Source organism: Lontra canadensis, unplaced genomic scaffold (genome assembly GCF_010015895.1).
Source record: "Lontra canadensis isolate GAN:19392208 unplaced genomic scaffold, GSC_riverotter_1.0 scaffold66, whole genome shotgun sequence".
NCBI lineage: Eukaryota > Metazoa > Chordata > Mammalia > Carnivora > Mustelidae > Lontra > Lontra canadensis.
The window spans coordinates 8,910,812-8,936,913 of NW_022631060.1; the positions used below are offsets into that span (position 1 = coordinate 8,910,812).

General features: G+C 59.6%; 1 protein-coding gene across 3 annotated transcripts in view; it reads right to left on the reverse strand.

Moving 5' to 3' along the window:
* Positions 1-26,102, reverse strand: part of SHANK2 (SH3 and multiple ankyrin repeat domains 2) — a 451,364-nt gene that overhangs the window by 135,271 nt on the left and 289,991 nt on the right. For all 3 annotated transcript variants that reach the window (XM_032879738.1, XM_032879741.1, XM_032879740.1), the window contains 2 exons: positions 5,951-6,033; positions 4,228-4,352 (listed from right to left, as the gene is read on the reverse strand). In XM_032879738.1, the coding sequence (XP_032735629.1) occupies positions 4,228-4,352; positions 5,951-6,033 (208 nt within the window). The remainder of the gene's footprint in view (positions 1-4,227; positions 4,353-5,950; positions 6,034-26,102) is intronic.

A 26,102-nucleotide genomic window follows, 5' to 3' on the forward strand; every position in this document is an offset into this window, starting at 1 on the left:
AGACATCGACCACATCGAAGTGTCACTCGTGACTCTCTGGGCTCTGGCATTATGGAGTCAGGCGGCCCCGGTTGGAACCCCAGCGTCTCCACTCACCCGGTCCACGATGCCGGGCAAGTTGATTTCACCGCTCTGGGCCCGGTTTCCTCATCGGTAACACAGGGAGGGCAATAGATACCACTTTCTGGGCTTATGCAGAGGGTCAGATGGGACTGTGGGGTGCCTGGGCAGATAGACCCTCAGTCATTATCAATGAGGACATGGGCCTTGGTTGTGTTGGTCGCGAATGGCATTTGTCCTTTTGAGGTTTACTGTTTAGTTGAATTCGGAGTCATTCTGGAGATGGAGGATGTTTTTGTTTAAGAAAGTGATGAAGCAGTAAAACTTGGGTTTCCGGAGGGGGAGCTTGGGGAAGGAAGACAGCCCCGTGTCACGACAAGGAAACGAGGGCAGGACCTGCTTCTGTCCTTCAGCCAGAATGGCAGTTAAGAGGTTCAGAAAGCCAACACGATCAGGCCAGCTGGTCATCACCGTGCCTGATGCAAGAACCCTGGGCGGTGTCACCCAAGTGCCCTAAAGACGTCACACCCAAGTTCCTGCCTCGAGACTCTGACTCCGAAGGTGTGGGCTGGCTACCGAGTCTCTCTATAAATAAGGACAAGTGGCTCTGATGCCCAGCCATGTGTCACTGGGTGAGCCCGACCTGCAGGTCACCGAAGAGACATCCCCAATCCTCCATGTCTCCTTGATTACTGGATGCAAAACTGTCGTCTCTGATGCATCCAGCTCCTCCTATGACTGCTCACGAGTGGCCTCTCCTGCCCTATCTCATGGGAGTGGGGAGACCTAACCAAGAAGATCTCCAGGAAGAAGCAGAGGATGTCTTTAACAATCTGGCTGATTCTCCCCCTAAATTCTATGCTTTCAATTCTCTGACAAGCTTCTATCATTATTAAACTCAGTTCGCACTGGGTTTCCTGCTGTAACCAAAAGGGATGCGGGCCTTTAGCATTCCTGGCTGGTGGAGTCCCCGAACTTACACGTGATGTACAGGGAAAGGAAACCTTGCTCCGACTCCCCTGCTCACTTCTCCCCCTGGCCTGTCACGGCCACTGGGACCCACTTCTCTTTAAGCATCGTTCTCCCCGGAAGGGCTCTGCCCCTACTTCCCTGCCTCCTAACACTCTCTGGGAAAGCCCCAGCAGCCCCAACCATCCAGAGGATTCCAGCAAATCAGGCTGATCTGAAAGTGGTAAATACACATGGTCTATGGGGCCCCCAAGTTCAAGTGCCCACTCCTCCTTCTCCACTTCTAAAATGAATTTTAATGGCAAGTCACTGGTGCACTAGGACCCACTGATCTCACTGCAATTCCTGGTTTCATGAGAACCTTTTACAAGGGACTCGAAATTTTTGCATTGCGGCAGAAGCAGGGTGCGGTCGGCAAAGAGACAGTCCCAATGGTCGGTCGGCATGGTCAGCAAAGAGACAGTCCCAACAACAAAGCAGCAAAGTCCTCCCCAGGGCTAAGGCAGGAGGAACAGAGTCCGAGGGTAAGCACCCAAGAAAAGCACATGCGACAGGAGACCCTTCACGACAGGCACCGGTGATGCCAGCAAGATGACCAAGTCCGAGAAGGGGGAGGGGAGTTCAGGGGGGTTCAGGACTCTGAAGAGGGAACATCCACATCCAAAGTTGTCCCTTGGTCTCCACATCCAAGCTGCGGTGTTTTTAAAGGGAATGTAAACAACTGACATGTTCTGAGTTCCCTTCCAAGAGCAGCGAGAGACAGAGGCCGGCCCAGAGGGATACGGGGCGACGGCACACAGTCGGCCTGCCCTGGTGACCTCTGCCCACGGGACCCCGCGCTTCACCAAGGCTCGGAAACCCCGTCAACTCCAGAGACGGCTTCTGGCCAAAATGCAGATTCACCCGAGACCCACGCGTTCATGGAGAACGCCCCTCCCAAGGTTGAAGCTTTTCAACGGAAAATGTGGAAAACGTCTACTGGGAAACGACGCATCTCTAAGGCTGTGAGTGATTTCGCTTCTCCAGGGGTGAAGTCCGGCAGCGAGGAGAAGGCAGCCACGGAGTCTCATCAAGCACCTAAGGGAGACTTTCTGAGTTCCCGGAGTCGCCTTGGAAATGCACTGGGTGGGGCCGGCTTCCAAGGGTCCAACCCCCTGGCCCCGTTTGCTTATGGGTCCCAGTAAGCAGCCCAGGGTGGCTGTGAAGGGCTCAGCCCTCCTGCGGGTCTTTGGGACACAGTCATGCCCACACGGCATTACTGCATCTCAGGGCCCGCCATTCCTAGAAGCCCAGAATTTGGAGGTTACCTCGGACGTAAACCTGTCCCCAAATGGCAAATGCATTTGCACATCAGAGGTTAAAAGCAACGTCCAAGGAGATGCTTTGGCAGCAGAAGCACAGGCACCCTTCATGCCCCAACTTCCACGGGGGCGTCCATCGGAGCGGGTGGCCGGCCTCCTCCACCCAGGCCGGGTGTGCGCTGAGGGCGCGTCCACCAACCCCGTGCAGCTTGGCTTCCCCACGAAAGGGGTGGGCCCAACGCGCGCCCCGAGGCGCTCCCTTGTTTCCTTTACTGACTAGTTCATCGAGGAAGCCCTCCAGTGAGCCCAACAGCGGGCCACACACTTGCACGTGCAGCCTTCATTTATTATTTAAAACCAAGAACCAGCCTTGCCTGTGTCAACCTATTGGAGCCTCTGTCCCTGGGTCTGTCTGTCTCTCTCTCTCTCTCACACACACACACACACACACACACACACACACACGCACACACGCACGCGCACACACGGTGAGGAGACTTACATCACAACTCCATCCTACAGAAGATGATTCAACCAGTCTCTGCATTTTTGTGAGGTTACAAATCGAGTTAACCCACGAGAGCACTGCAGGTTCCGGTCTCCTCCGTTCTGGGTAATGTACCCAAGGTGTCAGCCAAACCAGGCTCTGATGGGTCAGGAAGAATTTAAATGTAGCTTTCAGAAAACAAAAGCGAGACCAACACAAGATACCTGGAAGAAGGTAAAGCACCTTCTCCATTTTCCTTGGCTCGCTCCCCTCCAACGTCTCTCTCCTGGATCTCCTTCGGTCCACCAGGCTGGAGAAGCCCCAAGGAGATCATGAGCCAACCTGAGCTCAGCAGCGCCCCGGGAAGCTCAGGCAGAATGGGGAGACCGGCCTCCAGTGCCTGGCTCGCGAGGGTCTGGGTCTTCAGAATGAGCAAGTGTCCGGCTGGCCCAGTAGCGGGGCCTCCCCGTCCCCACTCCTTTCCACCCGTACGTGCATTTCCAGAGCAGACGAGACCCAGCTCAGGGTTAGCGTCGAGGGATGCTTTCCTAAGAAACGTGAAGTCCCCAGGAGGGCCCCGGAGCAAACCAAAGCCTTTACGAATAGTTTTCCCAGGGTACGACGTGCTCTTTCACTCTTAATGTTTCCAAAGAGTAACACGTTCCTTTGCACAACAAGATTGAAAGTAACACCACAACCCGCCAAAGGCAGGGAGCTCAGACGTGCTGGGAGCTCGGACACCTGCACACACCACACTGCTGACCCCAGCCAAGCTCAAGAAATACGGGCACTTGTGTCTCACCGGGTTCATTCAAGGAAGAGAACGCTTCCTCCCTTCACCTCAAGCGAAAGCCGGTTTTCAAAGCATCTGGATTTCGTAACTTCCTTTGTGTGCCTCTCGCACATGGCTCCTTGGTCCCTGAAGGCCGGCATCTGCCGGGCCAGTCACTGCAACTTGCAAGTCACGGTCTCTCAGCCACCAAGGTTACAGACCTCAAGCAAACAAGAGCCACAGCACAGCGCTCTCCGTCCAGCCCTTAAGGCACGAGAAGGGCAACAGCCCCAACCGGTGTCTACTCCTACAGCTACCAGTGAACCCCACGCAACATCGTGGCAATCCCGTGTCTCTTCCTTCTATCTTCTACTTCAAGACTGACGGCCACTTCCATGAACATCTCCACCTCCCAAGAGTCACAGCCAAGGCCTTAAGACAGTCCAAACGCATAAGTCCGCCAGAAACGGCATCCCCAGTGGACGGACCAGGAAGCAACCCATGAACGTGGGTCCACGGCAGCCTCCGTGAGTCCCCCTAGATCTGGCTCCACGGCCGCGAGCCAAGACCACGGACCCTAACCCTAAGAGAGGCGGCGCTCTCCCCAAGCGGAAAGGTACAAATACCCGTGTCCCTACCTCAATCAGGAAGTCCCCGGTCCTCAGTCCGGCTTGCCACGCCACCCCTCCTTCATCCACGGACTCCAGGTACTGCAGGGCTGGGAACGCCGGCGTTGGCGTGAATTCTTCAATGGGCGTATCGGCTGGGAAGACAAGGGATACCTCAGTTCAAGCCTGGGTGACGTCTCCGGGTGGGGAGCCCCGGCCCCTCACGGACCCCTGAGAGAAAGGGGGTGTGTGTGTCTCCCGCTGGAAGTGGGTGCTCGGGCCTGCTCTCCCCTGGGAAGGGCTTGCCACTCAGTCATGGGCCAGCACCAACTCGAGCCACGAAGCCAAGTGGAGCTTGGTGCTACCATGTCTCTTGGCCTTTTTGAAACCACGAGTAATGTGCTGTGCGCGTCTATACGTACACGCCTGTCATTTTCTTTAAAAGCATCAGTGACTAAACATTTTCAGTTCTAAAAATGGAAAAGTTCCCCCCCAAAACCACACAGAGCTCCAGAAACACCACACTGAACCTCTTGCCAAATGTATAGCTACGTAGACTCGCAACCAAGGGAATTCAACTTGGAGCACGGACAGATCACAACGCTGACCCAGTGGGTGGCTGTGGATTTGGAACCTGCTTATGAATTCTGTCTACAGGGAGCCCGGCTCCCGGCGACCACTCTGCGGCCAGCACCCACGGGAAGGCTGGGCCCCGCTCCTCGGCCGAGAGAGCCCTGGCTTGTGGGCCCCACACAGCTGCTGAGCAAAAGTCCAGGGCAAGAGATGGACTGCCCTGGGTAGTTCGGAGCAGCCGGGGGTGGGTGGGTGGGAAAAGGAAGATGACCCCAGCAGGGGGAGGGGATAGAACATCACTCAGTCACGGACATGGACACACACACACACACGGGGACAGATTCTTCTTTCCTTTCTCTCTCTGGACAGATGGCTCCTGGCCAGCCTGAGTTTCGGGCAGGTGGGGCTCCCACCCAGCGCTCAGGTGCGGGACCCCCGCACGGCAGAGCCTCTGACATGAAACTTACACATGGCTTACCCACACACGCGGTGGACAGATGTCTCCTCTCACGGGGAGCTGATGCCATTTTGTTTTCTTTTGAAAGGGAAGCCCCCAAGTGAAGGGCTGATGGGGGGGTGCACGGCCATGGAATGCGTCCCCGGAGCCCCCCACCCCAGGCCACATGACGTGTACGCTGCCGGCTCAGTCCACGGCAGAGGGGACCATCTTGCTACATTTCCTTTGCAAAGTCACCTTAGAGGCGGGCACACAGAGACGCCTGCCGCACTTGGAGCCGAAGCCCACTCCCAGAATGGGGCAGTTTCTAGACAGCCGAAACTCAGCACTGGGTCATTGTGGATATCTGAGACCAGGAGCTCCAAATCTAGCTACAGTTGCACTGAACTAAACCACAAAAGATACATTAAACCCACGATATTTTTTTTTTTTTTAAGGGTGGGGGGAGGGAGAGAGAGCGAGAGCAAGAGCTCGCTTGGAGCAACACTGTGTACAGAAAATTGAAAATATTCCTCAAGGAAGCCCCGATGTTTTCTGAGTAAGGCGAAATATGTTAAAGAACATGGTTGTCTAGCAACCAAGTGCCCCCGGGAAGAAGGCTTCCTGAGCCGGGGAGCGTTTTCATACGGCGTGCACACACACACACACACACACACACACACACACACTCTCTCACACTCGCACAACAGGGGGTGCTCCCAGGCCGGCAGCAGCCGCTCTTACCTTTGGCCCCTCGGAGCACGAATCCGAAACCCTCATTGTCCTTCTTCTGCAGGACCACTGTCTTCTCCTCGATAATGCAGTCACTGTAGAGAGAATTCCGGGGATAGCGACCATTACTGTAACCCGTCATCATCACCGTGGCCGGTGCTCCGCCGGGAACGTTCATCATCCTGGCCGTTAATCACCCGGCTCGCCGGATCCAGGCAGCATGGAGGAAACTAAGCAGCACAGGGAGCAGGAGGCGCGGAGGCAGCTGGGGGGGCCGGCGAACGGGATAGGCGGGCTCGGCACAATGGGGCTCGGGGGGGGGGGGGCAGGCAGCGCCGGAGCCGAGCGAGCGAGCGAGCGGGAGGAAGGAGTCAGGCGTGGTGGGGAGGCCGCCGAGCCATGGCCGCACCGGGCTGGCTCTGGGCACCAAAGGCAAAGAAAGTAAGTGGCCCGGAGCCACGGGGGGCAGGGCTGCCAGGGCGCCCGGCCGACGCTTCTTCCAGGGGGGCCCACTGAAAGCGGCCAGAGGAGAAATGAGGCAGCAGGTTTTTCTTCTTCTTCTTCTTCCTGAAGGGGTTTTCAAAAATCAGATTCTATTTGCTCTCCGCACGAGCCGGAGCCGAGACGCAGCGACCCCTCCCTCCCGGTCCGAGAGAGTGTGGTGTCCCCACCATCGCCACGGAGCCCACGGAGCCACAACGCCACAGCTGGTGCTCGGCGGCGTCATCCCGCACAGAGAAGCCGCAGGCTGGCGGAGGGGGCGGCCGGGGCGCTGCTGGGGGGTGGGGGCTCCCAGCAGGAGGAGGCAGGTCACTCCGGCGACACCCAAGCCACCAACGGCACAGCCTCCTGTAGGGGACGATGGGCCGTGGGGACAGGGAGAAGGGGGCTCAGGGGTTACCCTCCTTGAGAGACCACCTAAAGCCACACCGCCTGCCTCCTGGCACAGCATTTTTTTTTTAAAGGAAAGAAACGCAAAAGCTCCAACTTTGCTTCAGCTGCCAAAGCCTCCCATCGCGCAGTCAGGGCGCTTTGCCACATGACTGTCCACCCCCAGAGGCACCCGGGGGCGCGGGACGGAAGTGGACTTCCTGGCGGGCCACACGGCCGGCCGGGGCTGAACGGTGGCCCTCCCCACCGCCCAGGGCGGCATCCCCTCCCCCCACCCCCAGGACTCGCTGCTGCCCCGGAAGTAAGTCGGCAGCTGGAAGGCCAGGCCACTGCGCAGGGAAGGAGGAGGGGCGGGAGGGAACGTGGAGAGGCTTTCTCCAGGGTCCTAAGGGGCTGGTCATGCATGGGAGGCTGCGGGCCAGAGGTCCTGAGGAATTCAGCAGCCCCGGTCTCAGAGGGGCAGGCCAGGGGACGCAGCTGGCAAACAGTGGGAGCAGCGGGGAGACAGGCTGGAAGTGACAGACAACTGAAGGTCAGCTTTGTCCAGCACTGGACTCACAGCCCGCAGGGAGCACGGGGCCGCAGCATGCAGCCCCCCGGGAGCAGCTTAGCCGACCCAGATGGGGCCCCAGGAGGACAACGGACGGGGGCGCTTGGACAGAGTGTTGGGTTGCCAAGAACTCTTCAGGGCCCAGATGAGGCAGGGGAGCCTCGGAGAGCTCGGGGGACACGGCTGGAGAATGCACATGTGTCCTGACCTGCTCTGAGCTCCTGGCCTTGCGGCAGACAAGCGTGCAACGGAACTTGTTGGGGTGACCCTGTCTTCCAGCAAAGGGCAGGCCGAGTGCAGACACTTACTTTCACAGCCAACAGCCCGTACAATCTGGGATGACAGGTTTAGGGTGGTCTAGTACTCCAGGAGGGCTTTTGTCCCTGTGCTCTTGCTCTGCCTGCTACCCTGAGCACAGGGAGCCCTGGCTCTGGGAGCTGGGCTGTGACCATGAGCCCCTGGCTCAGCCCACTGAAGCCCGTCAGAAAGGGGACTCAAGCAGGGTCAGGAGTCAAGGGCCCTGGGAGCCTCTGGGCAGGGTCCCATGGCTGGCCTGGCCTTTCATAGGTGACAGGGATCCCTACATCTCTAAGCCTTGCCCTCGCATATCAAGGCGGCAAGAAGCCATGGGCCTCCTGGGGAACCGTGAGGTCAGATGGGGCGATTCCCAGGGCGGTGCGGTGGGCCGGGGGAGCCCCGGGGAGCCGTCAGCGGCCCTCAGAAATGGCAGCAGGCTGGTCCTTAGCCAGGATCTGGGGAACCACAAGGGAGTAGGAACTGAGGGCAGGTGGAGGCTCTGTGGTGAGTGGACCCTCTGCCCGGCCGACCACCTTCCCGTCTCCACAGCCTCGCCCAGCCAGGACGCAGACCCGGACCGCCTGCCCACGTGCCTCTCTTCCGGCTGGACTGCTCAAGGGGGAGGGCCCTGGCCTTGTGGCTCCCTGGGGCCCCGGCCGCTGTGCCCCACTTTCACCCTGCACTGCCCTCTGCATGAGTAGCCGCTGGCAAGCAGCCCCCGAAGTGGATGCCTGCCTTGCGGGTCCTGGGCCCCATCTCCCCTGGGCGCATAAGCAGCCCCCAACCCCACCCCTTATCCTGTATTCCAGGCGGCGGCCCTACTACGGGCCCAACTCTCGGCGGGACCAAATGCTGCCTCGGGGTTCGTGTGGCTCGCAGGCGACTGTACGTTTCGTGCCAGCTATGTCCCACAAAGGGGAGCTTGCCGGGGCCGAGCAGTGCCGCTACCCCACTGGCCGCATGGGGCTGGTCTGCTGGGCCGGGCAAGGCTCACGCAGAACTCAGCTTAGATCCCAGCTGTGCTCGGACCCAAGGTCACTCTGACCTTCACAGCCTCAGCGTCCTGCTCTGCACAACGGGGGGAAGGGCCAACCACGCCCTGCGGGCTGAGAGGAGTTAGCGGCAGAGCCCCCCGCAGCCCAGGCACGCAGCACGGGTTAGTGACGGCGACCCTACTTGAAGAGGGTTTGCTCGTGCCAACCCCTCCCTCTTCTCCCCCTTCCGGGGACCCCCTGGGCACCCGAGCCCACAGTGACCCTGGCCAGTTAAGTGGAGACGGGGTATTTGCCTGGGAGGCACTGGGACAAGACCCCGTAACAGGGAAACGGCCCTCTTGTGCCCCATCCCCCGGGAGATGTGGGTCTTGGACAGCACGACCCGGACGCCCACAGCGCCCAGCACAGGGCGCACCCATCGCGACCGTGGGCTGCTGCAGGACAGGTGTGAATACAAGGTGGGCGTCCAGCTTGGGCGTGTCCGGGGAGGCGGCGGAGGAACACCACCGGCCGTGAAGGGTCTCCGTGCGCACGCCTCCCACCCGGACAATCCCGGGGTGCTGGGTCGCACCCAGGGCGGGGGCAGCTCCCGCACGTGGCAGGCTGGGCCCGGGCAGCCCGAGGCACAAGTAGGAGGGAAGTCCCAGGCGGTCAGAAGCGAACGGCCTTTGTAGCAAACCGTGGAAAGCCGCAGGAGCTCCGAACGCGGGCATCGCTCCCTTGAAACAGGAGCTCACGTCTAGTTTCATCCGAACGACACCAGCGCATAACATTCCCTCTACCCCCACGAATCGGACTGGGCATTCCCACCCCCGGGCCTCCGGGAGGAACCTGCCTGAGATGAGAAACTGTCAGGAGGCTCCTGAATCTGGTTTATGAATCTAAGAGCTATCTCAGGCCGACAGCCACGGCCACACGCAGCAGCTGCGGCCGCAGCCCCAGAAACCGGGGGCCACGCCACCTCCTCCCGGCCGTACACCACCAGCCCTGCTCCCCAGATGCACATCAAATGCCCTGGGAGCTGCCCGCATGAGGACACTGCCTTGGCACCCACGCGGGTCCCATGCTGCTGAACTTGGGGCCACCCGGTCCCTGGGGACACAGCCTGGTGAAACCAGAAGCCCGGCCCCAGTGATCACCCCGCACCCCACTTTGCATCCGCCCCCACCCCAGACCCCAGTCACTGCCCGTCTTCCTGCAGCTCTCCCCTCCCCCACCCCCGGCTCGTTTTCATTCCCTGAAATGCTCTACTGTTGGCCTTGCCTTTTACCCGAGTGCTCCCACGTGGGCCCTTCATGCCTCACTGCCTTGTGCTCCGTGTTCCCTTGGCCTGCCATGCCCTCCCCAACACTGGTCAACTCACAGGCTCTCTGCCCTGGGCTGAAGCCATCCTAAACCCTCCCAACGACGGTCAGTGTCACACCTTCTCTGCCTGAGGGTGCCTTCGAGCCAGGCCCAAGCCTCTGAGGGGACCCTTCTCACCCACTAACCCATCAACCGTGGGCTCCTTGGGAGCAAATGCCAGTGCCTTGTTCCTCTCTGAATCTCCCTCAGTGCACAATGTTCCTTCTTGCTGAGATTCTACCTGGGTTTGCTGACCACACACACACACACACACGCAAGCTAGCTGTGCTGTCTTCAGACGTGTTTTCTGAGTGGGGTGGAAAGGCACTTTAATGAACACAAAATGTACCCTTCTTTGCCAGTTTCTTGTAGCAGGAGCTACAGAAGGCAAAGCTTGCAGGCATCAAGCCCCACTAAGTACAGTTGGGCAGGCTGTGCACAGTGCACCTATAAAGGCTACCATTTACATGATGACCATCAAAGATCCCCATATTTATTCCCATATTTATTATGGTTATTTTGGCACCGATGGAAGTAAAGCGCCTTGAGGAAGGGGCAGGCAACCTTTACTAGTTCATACAAAGATGGAATGTAGGCCACTGGCTGCTTTGAACAATGTGAGAGGTAGCCACTGAGAACCACATCTACACTGGGAGACGACTCGGTGTCGAAGTTCTCCTAGGAGCCACATGGTAGAGACCATGAAAGGTTTCCATGTTCTCACTCACCCAGCAGTCCCACTGCCCAGCACAGTCAAGAGTTTATTGAATGTCCCTGGAACAAGACAAGAGGATGATGGCAATCAGGGCCGGCCACACAGTGGGCCCCAGCATCCCAGCCCACCAGCCGGGCTGAGCACACTCCTGGCGTCTGCCTCTCGGGACCACAGGTGTCCAGGTGTCCGTGGTTTTAACTATGGCCCGAGGTCCACTTTCTCCCTGCAGCCCCCCCAACCGGCCTACAGGGAAGGCGGCCGTTCCCCTGGTCCAGGAGGCAGCAGGTGCCAGGCAGGAACACTGGCATTTAGGGTTTGTCAGCCTGAACAAGCTCCCTTGGCAGTGGTGCCTGGTCCTGGAAGAACCAGGAGAGCCACAGGAAGCCAGGCCTGGGGTGACCGAGATGTGTGATCACGCAGGTCCCGGGCTGGCTCTGTCTGCCTTGTCTCTCATGGGAAGGATCACGACGGGCATCTGAACCTTGAGCACAGGGACTGTTGGGGTAGACCAGATGGCTACCCCCGGAGCTATCCGGGTCTGGACATCAAGTCGGACAGCTAAATTTCTCCCCTGCTCCACGGGGACGGGGTTTTGGTGCAGGGCTGAAGGTCAGACCAGTTGGGAATAGGGACTGAGCTACCCTCATTAGTGTGAGAACACAGCCACAACTCACTGAGTACCTACTATGTGCCAGGGGATGGACTGGATGCTTGGCACTTGGCAGAGACCAGACCAGGCCCAGTCTGGGCCTTATGGAGATGTGTGGTGTGTTGAATGGTGGGCCTGCAGAAGATGGGCTCAGGTCCTGACTCCTCGGACAAAGAGGGTCTTTGCAAGTGTGCTTACTTAAGGATCTGAAGATGACATCCCCCTTGGATCTAGTGAGGGTCCTAAAACCAACGACTGGTCCTTATAAGGGAAAAGAGAGGGAGATTTGGGGAATCTTCGAGGAAGGACCTCGGTTGGAGAAGCCAGGTGAGGACAGACACTGGCAAGGATTGGGGGACGCAGCTGCAGACCAACAAATACCAGGGATTTCTGGCAAATGCTGGAAGCCAGAAGAGCTGGGGAAGGACCCTCCCCAGGAGCCCTTGGAGGGTCACAGCCCTGCTGACACCATGAGCTCAGACTTGCAGCCTCCAGAACGGGGAGAATGCATTTCTGTATCCTCAGCCCACGGTCATTTGTCGCAGAGGCCTCGGGGAACTCTCACAGCGGGCAAGCAGGAAGGCAGTCCCAGGAGTGTACGGAATACAGTGCTGTGAGAACCAGGCTGGGGACTTCCTGGAGGAGGAAGGCTGACGCAGGAGCAGGAGTGAATGGGTCAGGAGGCTGGAGAGGTACGAGGGGAGAGGAGAACATTCCAGAAGGAGGTGGAACCACAAGATAAATGTTCTGAGGCACATCAGGAGAGGCCAGAGAAGACAGTCACATGGGGCCGTGGGTACCTGCCCACTCGGGGCTAGGTGTGAGGGACGCAGCTAGGCAGTGAGAGGCTGGGGTGCAGGCCCAGGGCAGCCCCTGCTGCTCCCCAGTGTCACCCAGAATGGCTAAAACGAGACAACACCACAGTCCCACTGTCTTCTTCCACTAGCCCTTTGTGGCCAGGCCTGTGCCTCGTTGCAGCGACCCAGAGGTGACCAGCACACGGCCAGCACACATGGCAGGAACGACCACGCCCCACGGAAACAATTCACACCCAGCGTCTGTGGCTGCTGCTGGTGACACCTGTCCTAAGCCACCAGCATGAACCGGATGTCAGATGAGGCACCAAGGCAGGAGGGTGCTGTGCCCAGAGTCAGCGGGAGCGGATGCACACAGCACAGGGACGTGCCAGGAGCCGGGCGTGTTGAACCCTTCAGGGTCATGGGAGCGGGGGGAGGGGTGCAGAGTGCCGGCTGGGAGGCAGCAGGGACGTTTCAGCAAGGAGCCCCTACAACCCAGCCCCCGGCGGCCTCAACGCTTTGTGGGGCCCCACGGACGTGCTTGTGACCTTGGAAAGCAAACTCCACCGGCTGTGGGATCCAAAGAGCAGACAGCCACGTGCAAATCGGCCCACGCTTAATTGTCTCCGAAGCCTAACGTGGGGTCCACCTCACGGCTCACCAAGGCTTGTATCCGCAAACACATGGCGGCATGCAAACACCAGGGGCAAGTCCGATCTTCTCAGCTGGAACGACTTTTTGGGTAAGCGGCTGCGGCAAAGAACTCGCAGGACCCTCGGGGGAATTACCGCAGGGAGCTACTCACAGTCTTTGTTCAAAGACAAAATTCCCCAGATCGTAGCAGAGCTTGTCCCTGGCGAGGTCCACCCACGTGGGCCGTGCAAACAGGTGGCGGGTCCGGGCTGGGGCCGCTGGAGCAGTGGTGGGGGTGGGGCGGTGGAACCTGGGGACCCCCCCGGGGGACTCCTGTTAGGGAGACTGGTGCACGTATCATAAGACGTGGCTGTGGAGGGAGGGTCCCCGCCCTCTCCAGGGCAGCGCAACGGAAGCCAGAGAGAAGCCTTGTCTCCGTCACTCCCCCAGTGAACGCATTTCGGTGACAGCCTGATGCAGGCAGGAACTGGGACACTATTAGAAAGAGGGACCTCCAGGGATCAGGAATGACAGTGGCTGTCCTAGAAATTTCCGGGCTCTGCCAATCAGGAAGGATGAGGCGACACACAGAGCCTGTCAGCTCCTCTGAGGGGGGTGCCGGTGGCCTCAACAGGTGTCCCAGCTGGGCAGAGATGCCAGGCATGGGCAGGTGGCCCAGATCACTGCGGCGACTCTGGCTTTAGAGCAGCACAGAGGGCCGCTCCACGGGCGGGCAGGGGCAGAGCCGGGGCTCATCCTTGGGAAAGCCTGGCAGTCGCGAGCAAGTGGCGGGGGTGGGGGGGGGGGCAGTGTTCCCCAAGTCATCTGTCACTTGCTGCTGAGCTAGTGCCTCTCAGCCCTTGTCCACACACGCTGACACTCCCTGCTTCCTAGCCAGGAAGTACTTGGTGCTGCCGTCTTGCTGCCCCCCACCCCCAGCCCACGCCCCCACACAAGCAGGAGGCTGCACAGTTCCCGGCAAGATGAAGCCGTGCGTGCGATGCCATCTTGGTGTTCTGTGGCCCGAGCTGTGCACGGTGTCACATGCAGGAAGTTAGGAGTGGGGACAGTTCACTCACAAATGACGCTGCCCCGGCTCCTGGGAGCCCATCTTGCTCAATGGGCGGGGAGGCGGTGTCCTTTCATGGGGCACCAGTGAGGACATGGGCTCCGTCCCCACGGAGCTCACACACCCACTCAGCAGAGACGGGGGATCCGCGTCTCCAGATCGGCAATTATGAAAACACCCTGCCTGGCGTGTCTCCTCATCGCTAACGTGATAAGCAATACAAGTTTTTCCTAATAGAAGCAATAATGTGCAAAGAACTTGATTCGAATTAAATTATCTCATTACTTTGTAATAAATCACCCCAAAGCATTTCCTGAGCACTGCCAGGCGTGTTACCTGCCAACGGCGGCTGCTGGAGAAGACAAAGATGCGGCCGAAATGCGTTCGAAATCATGACGGGAAGCGATCATCGCTGCCCGAGGAGGAAAGAAGATGGGGTCTAAAAGGGGAGACCGCTGCCTAGGAACAGGAAAGACTTGTCTAGAGGCAGGGACCCCAGATGGAAGTGGGACTTTGGACAGGACCCTCACCGACACTGGGCTGCGGTTTTCCCGTAAGATGCAAAACTGGAACATCCCAGTAGGTGCTGACCTGATGCTGGTGGGACCATTCATGGTGGAGGGTCCATGAAGCTGGAGGGGGAAGATCTGGCCAGGGCCACACGGCTCAGCCATCACATGTCTGACTTATCCTTTGCCTTTGGTCCTAAACTGAATATTCTTTAAAAAAAAAAAAACAAAAAAAAAAACAAAAAATCGGGGAAACAGTACAACAGCCTGACATTTTGCGAGGAGTGCGGAAAGTGGCCGTTTGTGACTTTTCTTCCTGCAGGAATGACAGTGGGAGGCCAGGCCTGCCCCATCTGTTGGTCTTGAAACTTGCCCAGAAAGACCACACCGAGTAGGCTATGGGGCAGGCTGTCCCCAAGTCCCTCAGGGAGCAGCAGACAGATATTGTCCACAGCTCTAACTGGAAGCCGTGTCTTTTCGTGGGAGCCAGACCAAACGTAGGTACCACTCGGTGCTCCTGGCTTTGGAGAGGGGGCTGATCTGGGGCTGGGTGAGGGGCTTGGGGGCCCAGCTGATGAGTCAGATAGCACTGACCCCTAAGGTGAGGGAGTGAGACACCCAGGCCAGGCCCTGGATGGAGGATAGGGCCTGGCCATTGCTACCATCCAGCCTCTTCCTACAGATCATCTCGTTTCTCTTCCCAGGGCTAGTGCTTATAGAAGAGGTTGCCTTCACCAAAGGGCCGGTTCCAAAAGTTGCTCAGAGTATGAAGTAGACACATTTTCATACGTCCTTCGAAAGGGGCTCTGCAAACATTCTAGAACAGGGATTGATGAACTCTTTCTGTAAAGGGCCAGAGAGTAAATATTTCCAGCTTTGCAGGCTCTGTGGTTCCCAGGTGCAGCAACCCACTCTGCTACTGGTGGCTCAAAGGCAGCCATGACACTATGTAAATGATCCAGTGGGGCTGTGTTCCAATAAAGCTTTATTGACACAAAGGGGCAGGGGCCGGATTGGGTCCTTGGGCCACAGGTTTTAGAATCATGCTCTAAATATTCTAAAGACACCTGACACTAATGATGTATGCATGTGAGTGACACATAACTCCCCTGTGCCCACGCGTCATAAAAGCCGGGATAAGTCTTCATCCCACAGAAGCCATACTTGTGTCACTGTCCATAGGTACCAAGTTTGACACAACTGAGCTTCAGAAAAGACCCAAGGAAAATGCTTTTGAGAAATGAGGTCATCTACCAGATGCCCTAGAAAGATTCAGGAAGGTGGAATGGAGAGTCCTTCCTGAAACACAGACGCACGCCCGTCCTGATGAGCAGAGCCAACACTAAGGAGGCCCAGCTTCTAAACATCGGGGCCCAAACGCGTGTGTGAATGTTCTACCGCTGAAATGGCGCGCTTAGCTAGGCAGGTGCTTTCCAATTTGCATCTCAGTTAACGGGCCATCTGACCCAGGAGAGGGTCTTCTAGGGTGCGGCCGAGGTGTTCTCTTCCTGGAACACACTGTGTGCTTGCCGTATGCCGAACTCCTATTCATTCCTCAAAGTCCACTTCAGTAGCCACCACCTCCAGAGAGCCCCGTCTCCCCCACCCCTGCACGCCCGGCTCCTGGTGCTCCCCACAGTCGCTTTCCACGACAGAGGCAGGAAGAGCCAGAGACTTGCTCTCAGCCTCCCCTGCCGTTATGAATGGTCACGGGACATGGTTTGGGGCTGTGAGACCCGAGGGCAAGATTTTCCTCGTGGGAGAGATTTAGAGTGGGGGCTTCCTAGTGCCTTTTCTTCCCCTCAATCTTTGCTCGGGATCTGCTCTGAGGGCATGACCTTCAGAGCCACGGCCACTGTCTTGCAGACATGAGGGAGAGGCCAAGAGGCTCATGGAGACGCTGCTGAGCCTCACGGCGGACCCTAGAAGTGTCCTCCTCCAGGCCTGCCACGGATGCCCCGGCCACCGCGAGCGGGCTCCTGTCCTTTGCAGCCAGAAGCTTCCTAATGGGCATCTGGGGGCTGGAGCAGGGAGGGCGGGAGGCTGCCTGTCAACGAGATCTGAGCAAATGACCAGAATCCGGATGCTGAGACTTTCCGGTAAATCAAGCCTCCTTCAAGCTCTGCTCTGGGCGGGAGAGACGCATCCAGACCCCTTCTTCTCCAACGGCTGCTCGTTAGCCACAAGGGCTCAGGATGCCCTGGAGACACGCACCCGAGGCCTCGTGCCGCCTTCCACTTCCCTGGGGAAGATTTAATTACAGCCTCTCATCGCCGATGGACTCGGTCTGGAAAGCGGAGGCCACAGCTGGGGGGTCGTCTTGATCTCGGCCACGACTGGCGTGCTGTCGGCCACGCAAGGACTCCGGAAACACCCCAGCGGCTTCTCGGTCCCAAGGCTAAGCTTGTGCACCGTGTGGCGGGGACAGACAGACACGGCGCACGTGGGGAATTTCTGAAGCTCCAGCCAAAGTCAAGGACATTAGATGGAGGGAACGTCGCCTCGGTGTGGACTGGCCTCTGGCCCGACAGAAGGAAAAATGGTGGGCTGAGGCCTGCACCCAAACAAGTCGAACGTGGTCCGCCAATGGGGTTTCAGCTCTGGAAAGCGACCAAAACGGGAAGTGCCCGCAGTACGGCTTGTCTAGCCAAGCCCCGCGCGTCTTCCTCTTGAAACCAGCAAGTGCCACGGAGACTTCCCCCTCCTCCAAGTCCCAGGACACGTGGTGCGTCCCCCTCGACCGCTGCACACGACCATGGGTGTCCTCCTGGCTGCAATCCAGCCCCCCATGCCCTTGACCTCCAGGGCTGGCTGGGGCAGGGCTCAGAAGTCAGGCTGCTCCCAGGCGGACAGACGCTCCGTGCTCCGGTACCTGGAGGCCGCTGGTGCGGACACTCACTTCCACCTGCGAGCTGCTCCCGAGGAAGATGCCAGAGCAGAGCAGGCGCTTGTCCCCAGTTGTGTCCCTTTTCCATGCGGGACGTCCCCCTCCATCTGCTCCCTGCCACACCGGCGCCTGCCTTCTTGGGGCCATTTCCCACAGCACCCGGACGGCGCTGTCGGAGCCGCGCGCTGGCGGATGCTCCGGGGACGAAGTCAGCTGGCCGCCAGGCCGCAGATGGTCGGCGTTTCCGGGGGCTTCCCGGGGTCTCCCCTGAACTCCGCAGGTCTTTGGGATTTCCTGATTGCCCCCACCCCTGCCACGTGCCTCATTATTCTTTATTAAAGCTGGAGTCCCAGCACATGGCCGGCCATTCCAGGCCATCCGTCTCATCCTCCTCTGTGCTGGGGCTGCTGACCTGCTCCTCACCCCTCCGGCGACGGTCCGGTGGTTCCCAGCCTGCCCTGAACAGATCCCTTCTCGACCACCATCTGGCTTCCAGGGGCTTGTCTCCAGGGCCGGGCTACATCTGTATCTGTCTTCCTCCCTCCCTCCCCGTCTTCAGATAGCCAGCCTGGCTTCTGCCCCCCATCTCCTCCCCCCTTTCCTCAAACGCCCCAACAATGATCCTCCTCAGCCAGAGGATCATGGGATGTCTGAGTTTATCAAAGCAGATCGCAGCCGAACGACCCTCTCAAGAACTCCCCTCCCTCCTCCCCTCCCCCACCCCACTCCTGAGGCAGGAGCAGGTGCCGGGACGTGCTGCTCATCGCGAGGTAGACAGTACAACAGTCCCGTCTTCACAACACGCTGAACACCGTGTGAAGCCCCCACAGCCATTCCCTCACGTAGCAAACTTAGGAGGGAGGCACTGTGTCCTTCCCCACTTTACAGACAAGGCAGCAGTGGCTCAGAGAGGTTTGGGGATGAGCTGAAGGTCACACAGCTGGCATGGGGCAGAGCGGGGTCTCTACAGTCCTACTTTCGCCTGAAAGGAGCCAAGTCCTGCCTGAGCACAGGGGAAGCCTGTCCTTTGCCCCTGGAGGGAGGACATGGGGCTCCTCCCTGGGCCTCCTGGGACATCTACTGAAATGTGCATGGTCCGGGGCAACCCTTCCACGCCCAGCAGGACTTGGAGACTGAGGCCCACCTCCTGTCTTTCCTCTGTGCCTGGTGAGAAGTGGGACCAGAGCCTTACTCCCGGAGCAGAGAGGGAGTGGTTAGGATGGGACGTTGACTCCCCTGAAATGCCTCCCTGCCTGTCCCACCTGCCCCCGCCCAGAAGTCTGTTCCATTCGCCCCACAGCACTCCCGAGTGGCTGAAATGATGTCCTCGTTTTCCCACATGTCCCTGGAGCCACCCCTGCCCCCTCATTAGAACGGGAACCCCAGGAGGGCAGGGTGCTGTCTGTCCTGCTGGCCACGCACCCCCAGGGCCTGGAAAGGCGCTGGCACTGTGGGCACGCAGATTTTTTCTGTTGGTGACCTCGGGGAGGCCCCTGTCAGAGCCTTGGTCTGGCCCCAGAGCTTTCCTCCGCTGTGGACACAGGGGCCACCGCTGCCTGCCAACTACCCCAGAGCCTTACGCAAGTCAGAGCAGGGGCCCCTCCCTCAGGCCCTGACTTCGGTGTGTGAACACGTGTGAGATCCATTTCCAAACCCACAGGGCCCAGGGCATGAGTTTCACCTGTGGGGGCTGAACAACCCCCCCCCCGCCCCCCCACCCCTCCCCTGGGAGCTTTGCTCTTCAGGCCTTCAGGCGCGAGGCCGGCAGGCGAAGGGGCTGGGAGTGCGAGCGGGAGCCGTGTCAGGTCAGGTCTCGGTCCCGGTGCCTGTCTGGGTGCTCGTCTGGGGACCCGGGTGACTGAGGGAGGCTATGTGTGGGGGGGTGCAGTGGCGGGACAGCAGGCCCGCCCCAAATGTGGGATGGGACTTCTTTGGAAATAGGACCTTCCAGACGTAATTAAGGCAAGGATGGAGGACAGGTCATCCTGGATTTGGGGAGGGGGGCCCTAAGCTCAGTGATCGGTATCCTTGAAAGAGGCAGAAGGGGAGAGACGGAGGAGAAGAAAGTGTGATGTGAAGTCGGGGGCAGCTGCTAGAGGCACGGGGCCACAGCCTGGGACGCCGGAGCCCGGGGAAAGCGTCCTACCCGGGGGCCTCCAGAGGGAGCACAGCCCACCAGCACCTTGAATGAGGACTTCCAGGCTCCGGAACCGGGAGAGGACAAGTTTGCGTTGTCTAAGCTGCCCAGTGTGCGGGCATTTGCAGGATGGCCCGGACCCTCCTCAGGGAGATGGTGGGAAAAAGGCCCTGCAACTGCACGGGCCGCCCAGAGAGACCCATGGGCGCTGGAGGCCGATACCAGGCCCCCGAGCTCTGTCTGCACACACCTCTCTGCAGGTGCCAGGGCCCTGACCACAGAGAACCATGGCCAAGGCCGTGAGGGTTCCCCCAGGTCTGAAGCGGTTCCCGGGATGGCCGGCTTCGTGGCCTGCTGTCTGTGGCCTGTTGTGCTGGCTCCCCAGCAGGACGGTGGTGAGGAAGGGCACCCTCCTGAGTGAGAAGCAGGCAAGGCATCACCCTGACCTTCACATGGGTCAACACTGACCTCGCTCCTCACACTGTCTGGGTCCAGCCTCGGTGGGCCCAGCACCACCCCGTGTGTCCCAGATGCAGGGTGAGCTCTGGGCTGGAGACTTCGTGGCAGAAAATCCTTGCCCTCCTCCCAGGTGGGCCCTGCAGAGCTTCCCAGCCGTGGGGTGTCACGGGCTTTCCTGGTGGGCACATACACGCAGGGCCCATCCCCTATCCCACTGGCCTCTGGAAATGACTTGGGGTCTCACAGAGGCTGGGGGACAGTCGGCATGATCTGGGAGCGGAGCTGGAGTCCCCAGGCCGGGACAAAGGAGAACAGAACTCCCGCAGCCTCAGCTTCTCCATCTGTTTAGTGGGCTGTCACTCCGGACTGGGGGATGATTTACTCGAGGCGGACACTGATGAAAACCCTCTGTCCCGGCGTCTGTGCTCAGGGCTCCAAGTCACAGTGTGTGGAGTGCTCAGAACGCCCCGTATCAGCGTTTGCTACGCGAGGAAATGAGCACGAGCCCGGCGCCTCCAGAACGCGCCGCTTGTGCCGCCCGGCGGGAGTCGGCAGCCTCTCCGGCTGAAGCAGGGCCTGGCAGGGAGGCCCCGGGGCCAGGTCGGGGGGCCCGGCTTCTTCCCCTTCCAGGTTTCTGGAGGCGGCCTGCGCTCCTCGGCTCGCAGACTCTCCTTCATCCTAGCGAGGTCCCCTGCGACCACACCGGGCTCACCCCATACGCCAGGATCATTTTCTGATCTTAAGGTCAGCGGACTCCCTGCAGGGTCCTCCGGGCAACCCTAACCCCCTCGCGCAGCCGCGTGTTCACATCCGGGATGAGGATGTGGGTGTGGGGGGCGGGGTCACTACTCGGCGACCACGCCCCCTCCCCGCCCCTCCGCCCCGCCCCCGGGAGACAGCTAGACAGACCAGGCGGGGAGTATAGGCTGGGGGTGTTTTCACCAAACCTCCCCGATGAAGGGATGACTCATCCCATCCTGGGCGCTGCCCCGGTGGCAACGCAGAGGGTGGAGGAGCCCGTTGGCATGGGGACCGCGCAGGGAGCAGACAGGTAGGGCGGTGGCTACCTTTGCACGCTCCCCCTGATGCAGGGGAGCAGCGGCTGGGGGGCAGCGTGACAAGCACAGCCAGGCGGGGAGCTCTGTGCGCACCTGCCCGGAGCGGTAGGAGGCCGGGCCGTGGCCTTGGCTGCTTGGGGCCATTTCGGTCAATAGCTTTGGCACTGGGGCGTTTCTCTGCGTCTCAGGTGCGCGGAGAAGCAGGAGTCAGGAAAGGCTGGAACCTGCGATGTGACACATCCAGCCAGGGCTGGCAAAGCCTCCGCCTGCAAGGGCAGAGTCCGTCAGCCTCCCGGGGCAGGAACTAGGGAGATGCAGCAGGGCTGAGAGGGGGTCCTCCCGCATACCTCGTCCTGCAGACCTGCCTGTCGTGCAGTCTGGGACACGCAGGGCCGTGAGGTGTCAGGTCCCCACTGCCCTCCCACCATGTCTCTCCGGGAGATACAGTCCTCGACCTGGGAGCAGTGAAGGGGTTTCCTGGATCGTTCTACTCCCCCCCGCGCAGGCCTCTTTGGTTTAAGAAGTGGTCCCTAACACAGTGACCCGAGGTGGGGGCGAGGAGAGCAGGTGTGTGCCCCGCAGAGGAAACACACCCTTTCCTGGTCTGTGCCTCTGGGCTCTTGGTTTTTTTACAGAAACCCCCTCTCTGTGCCGCACACACAGGGCTCGGCTCACTGCAGGGTGTGGGTGCTGACGGCCGCATGCCACCCGGATTTATAAGAACAGGTTCTTGGCATGCTTAGGCTGAAATGGACGGGGAACACGCCTGGGGTATGGCAGGCACTGTCCCTCGTCCCTCGCCCCACGTCCCACATGAGGGGTGGTTGCTTTTCCGTGTGGCAGACAGGAAACACGACCTTGGGACAGTGTGAGCCGAACCTCTCCAAGGGCTATGGGTGAGGGCATGGGGCCTGCAGCTGCGGCTGGAGGACCCCATCTGAAGGAAGGACACCCTCGGAAGCACCGCAAGGTTCGGGGTGGGGGATGGCAGTGCAGCACCCAGCCGCCTCCTGGGAGGAGACCAGCCAGGGAAGAGGGAGGAGGAGGTCATCCCCATACAGCGATGGGAGTTGGACACCGCGGGGCAAGTGTAGGAGCAGGACCGCACGTGGGGTGCCCGCTATGGCCTCACATTGGCAGGAAAGGTCACCTGGGCATTACAGGAAGGCTGGCAGACACAGGCAGTCCCAAGAGTGGCCGCTCTGGGGCAGCGGGATGGGGGACATATGTATTTCCCATGCTCCCGCGTTCTCTGAAGGTCTCCAGACGACAAGTGGGTGTGGACAGTTTTCTAAAAAGCCACTGATGGTGGAAGGAAGCGGACCCAGGAGGGAGGAAGCCTGGAGCCCTTGTCCCGCAGGTGGGTAGTGGCGCAGGAGAGGCGGAGGACAGAGCAAGAAGGAAGGACGAAAGCAGAGCCCTCCTGTCTCGGGAGAGGTCACGGGGAGGATGTGAACCTGCCTGAGGGCGGGGCCAGTCTGGGGACTTCGAGTCCTCACCGGCTACGGGTCAGGGGTCAGGGGTCACAGCACAGGGAAAACCCGCAGAGGGGGCGAGGCCAGACCTCAGAGGCAGAGGCAACAGGGCAACCTCAGGCTTGGTCCTGCCCCTCCACCCCGGCACCCCTGCCTCCCTCCTGAGCTCCCCAGGTCTTTGGTGAACCTTCCCAGTGGGGTCCACTTGACACAGCATCCCGCCCTCCCCCCGTCCGCCTACCCCTACGTTTCTGTATCTGCCACTGAACGTGTCACCCCCCTTCCCTGGTGTGTCTTGGCGTGTGTGTGGGGACTTTCCTGCTCGTTTGCACCTGTGCCCGCGTGCTGCAGGAGGGTCTCAGGGAGTCTCCAAACTGCAGAAATGATTGACTCATAGTCCTGGAGGCCAGAAGTCTGATATCCACTGTCCCTGGACCCAAATCAAGGCGATGGCAGGGTGCTGCCTCCAGGGACCCTAGAGGAGGCTCCTTCCCGCCTCTTCTAGCTTCTGGGGCCCCAGGCGTCCCTCTCATCTTCTTGGCCTCCATGATCACGTGGCTGCTCCCGTTCACATGATCTCTCTCCCTCTAAGGACAGCTGGGCTGGTATGCAGGGCCCACCTGGATAAGCCAAGATAATCTCCCTATCTCAAGATCTCTAACTTAATCATGTCTGCAAAGACTTCCCCATGGTTTTTTTTTTTTTTTTTTTCCCCATATAAGCTGATGCTCATGGGTTCTGGGGCATCGTGGGGGGCCATTATTCAGTCGACGGGACACACCAATCACTTAGAACAGAATCTTCCAACACTCAACACATAGTTTCTCAATGAATGCTTGAGAAGAGAGGCACAAATTCCCTCCATGCTCCTCCCTCTAGGTACCGATGTCCCCCTCTCCCAGGGTCTTTACCCATCACCCCTGAAATGTGGGAAGCAGCTCTCAGAACCCGAAGTCACGTGTGGTCAATGACCCATGTCCTGGTTTTCTGAGATGGTCTGACTCGTTATGGCATGCGTCCCCTACCAGGGAGGTGCAGGCCGTGCGGAGAAGGTGAGGGCAGGAGACAGGCACGCCCCAGCCCCCAGAACCTCAGGGTCCTTCTAGGAGGAGGAGGCCCTGAGCCTTCCTGCTTCAGTGTCCCCATCAAGAACCAGCAGCTCTAACTGTACGTAAGGGACAAGGGGGAGGAGACGTAAGGCATGTGTGATTTCAAGAGCGGTGACACTGTGTGTGGGAAGTTGAAATTAAGGACCCCAACCCTTTCTCAGTACACAACTCATGCCCCTGTCCTCAATCCTGGCCATGCCCCAACAGGGTGCTTCCAGAGGACCCCTGCCTTCCCACGCAAGAGACCCAGACACCCAGCAAAAAAAAGTGATTCGTGCATGGAAAGAGGCCCCACTTCCAGAACACGGAGTGAGAAAAGCTCCAGACCTCCCGCAGGACCCCAGCTGCACAAGCCCTCCACCAACCTTCGGCACTCACTTCCCCTGCCTCCCGGCCCTGTTCCAGAACAGAGCTCTGCCCACCCCCAGCGGCTCCCCTTCGTGTGTCCCCGAGCCCCTGCTCATCCTTCCTCCACAGCCCAACTGCAGGCCAGGAACCTGGGAACACGATGGCACCATCTGCCATGCCAGGCTCCCGGCCGCCGTGCCAGCCGCCACTTTGACCTTGACTCGTGGAGTCAGGCTGGAATCAGCATGTGCCCTGAGGAGCAGAGACCCCACGTGCTGGCTGGCAGCCACCCAGGGGGGCAGCCAGGGCTCCTGGAGCCGCTGGAACAACCCTGCGGGTCAGGAAGGGCAGGCAGCAGGTCCCTCTAAGCTGCACCCCCCAGAAGCCCCTGACAGGCTGTGTGTGAAGCCCCCGACGGGTGCCTGGCCTTGCCTTCTGTCCCTACCCTCCCTGCCCTGTGCCACTGCACCCGGCTGCCTGTGGCCGGCTCCTCACACCAGACAGACCTTTAGCAAAACGTGCCTTATTTTCTTTTTCAAAAAATTGAGGTGCAGTTCACAAAACATAAAGTTAACCATTTTTCAGGTGAACACTGCAGGGGCACGTACTGCTCTCTTAGCACTGTGCCACCACCATCCCTATGTAGTTCCGGAACATTCTTACCACCCTCGGAGGAGACCTCACCCCTGCCAAACAAGCACTCCCCAGTGGGATTGTTCTTGAAGATGCAAAGGAAGATCGGGCCCTCACTGAACATAGTATGTAAAATGTGGTCATAAAATGCGTCCATGTTAACAAAGTCCCTTCAACCCCAGGGAGATGGACACTGAGAGCACCTGGCCTGGGCTCAAATCTCAACCCTGCCCTCTCTGTGCAGCTTCCTCCTCTGTGAAGTGGAGGGCACGAACGCGCCCCTACTTGTAGGGCTAGGATGAAGAACGGGAGCTGAGAAGAGTGTGCAGAGGAGTCACAGTGCATGAGGAAGTGCCAGGCCTCAGTTTCCCCATCTGGGAATGGAGACAACAGTGCCCTCCCAGGAAGTGTGAGGTCCAGAAGCAAGAACCCCTAGGAAGTGTGCTGTGTGTAGTAGGTGCTCAATGTGCTGGCCCTGGGTTGGGGGAGGGGCTCAGACAGATGCTGCCCAGGTGCCCTAGAGACCAGTCGGGGGAGAGAAGTCTTGAAGGAGAGAGCCTCCCCTGTGGGCCTACTATGTGCGGGGCTCCATGGGTGCTTTGTGGACAGCGATCACAGTATCCCCAGGCACGTATGGATGAGGAGACTGAGGTCAGAGCGGGGAGGTTGCCTGCCCACATCTCCCAGCCCAGAGAGCCAGCGGCACCAGAGCCCGGAACCGGCAGCGCTCTGGGGCCACATGGCCAGCTCTCCACTGTGCTCTCGAGTCCATGCCTGGGACTGGCTCACAGTGCGACACAGGGGAGGCTGGACAAGCCCCTGAGATGGGCCTCCTGACTTCCTGCCTGGGACTCCCCAGGCAGCCTGGCTCTTGCCAGGGGACGCGGCTGGGGTGGGGGGCTGGGTTGTGCATACAGGGGCTCCGCTCAAGACACTCGGCTCCCGTGAACAGCTGTCTTCCCGCGCACTCCTGTGCTGGAGCCCCAGTAAGCCTGGTGGGGGCCGGGGTCCCCGTGGAGGATGGTGTAGGACAGGGGCTGGCGCAGGGGCGAATGTGGAAACAGAGTGTGCCAGTGGGCGGGCCCCCCATGGGCAAGGGCACAGGGCATGGTCACAGTGACAGGCAGGACAGAGGGGCCTGGGACCAGGAGGTGGGGGTGAGGGGAGGTTCGTGCACTGCACATCAAGGCCTGAACTCTTCTGTGTCCAGGGTTAGTTGCGAGCATGAGAAATTCATATTTCAGAAATGCCACTCAGGTGGGTGGACTGGGAGGGGATGAAGCTGCTCAGCCGGGATGAGTCAGAGGGCCGAGCCCGGTTCAGGGAGAAATACAGGGAGCATCTGAACACGGCTGCAATGACAGGGGACGTGTAACCAAGAGGAAGGGCCAGGGGAACTGATGGCACATGGGGATGGCCGGCTGCTGGGAGAGGCCGGTGGCTGGCATTTAACAGCTGGCTGGGTCTGCTTTGGAAATGCCTATGATCCACCTGAGGAGGTCAAAGTGCTGGCCTGCCTTCCTCCTTCCTTCTTCCCTCTTTTCCTCCCTCCCTCCCTCCCTTCCTTTACTTTTTCCTTCCATCATCCATCCATCTATCCACCCACTCA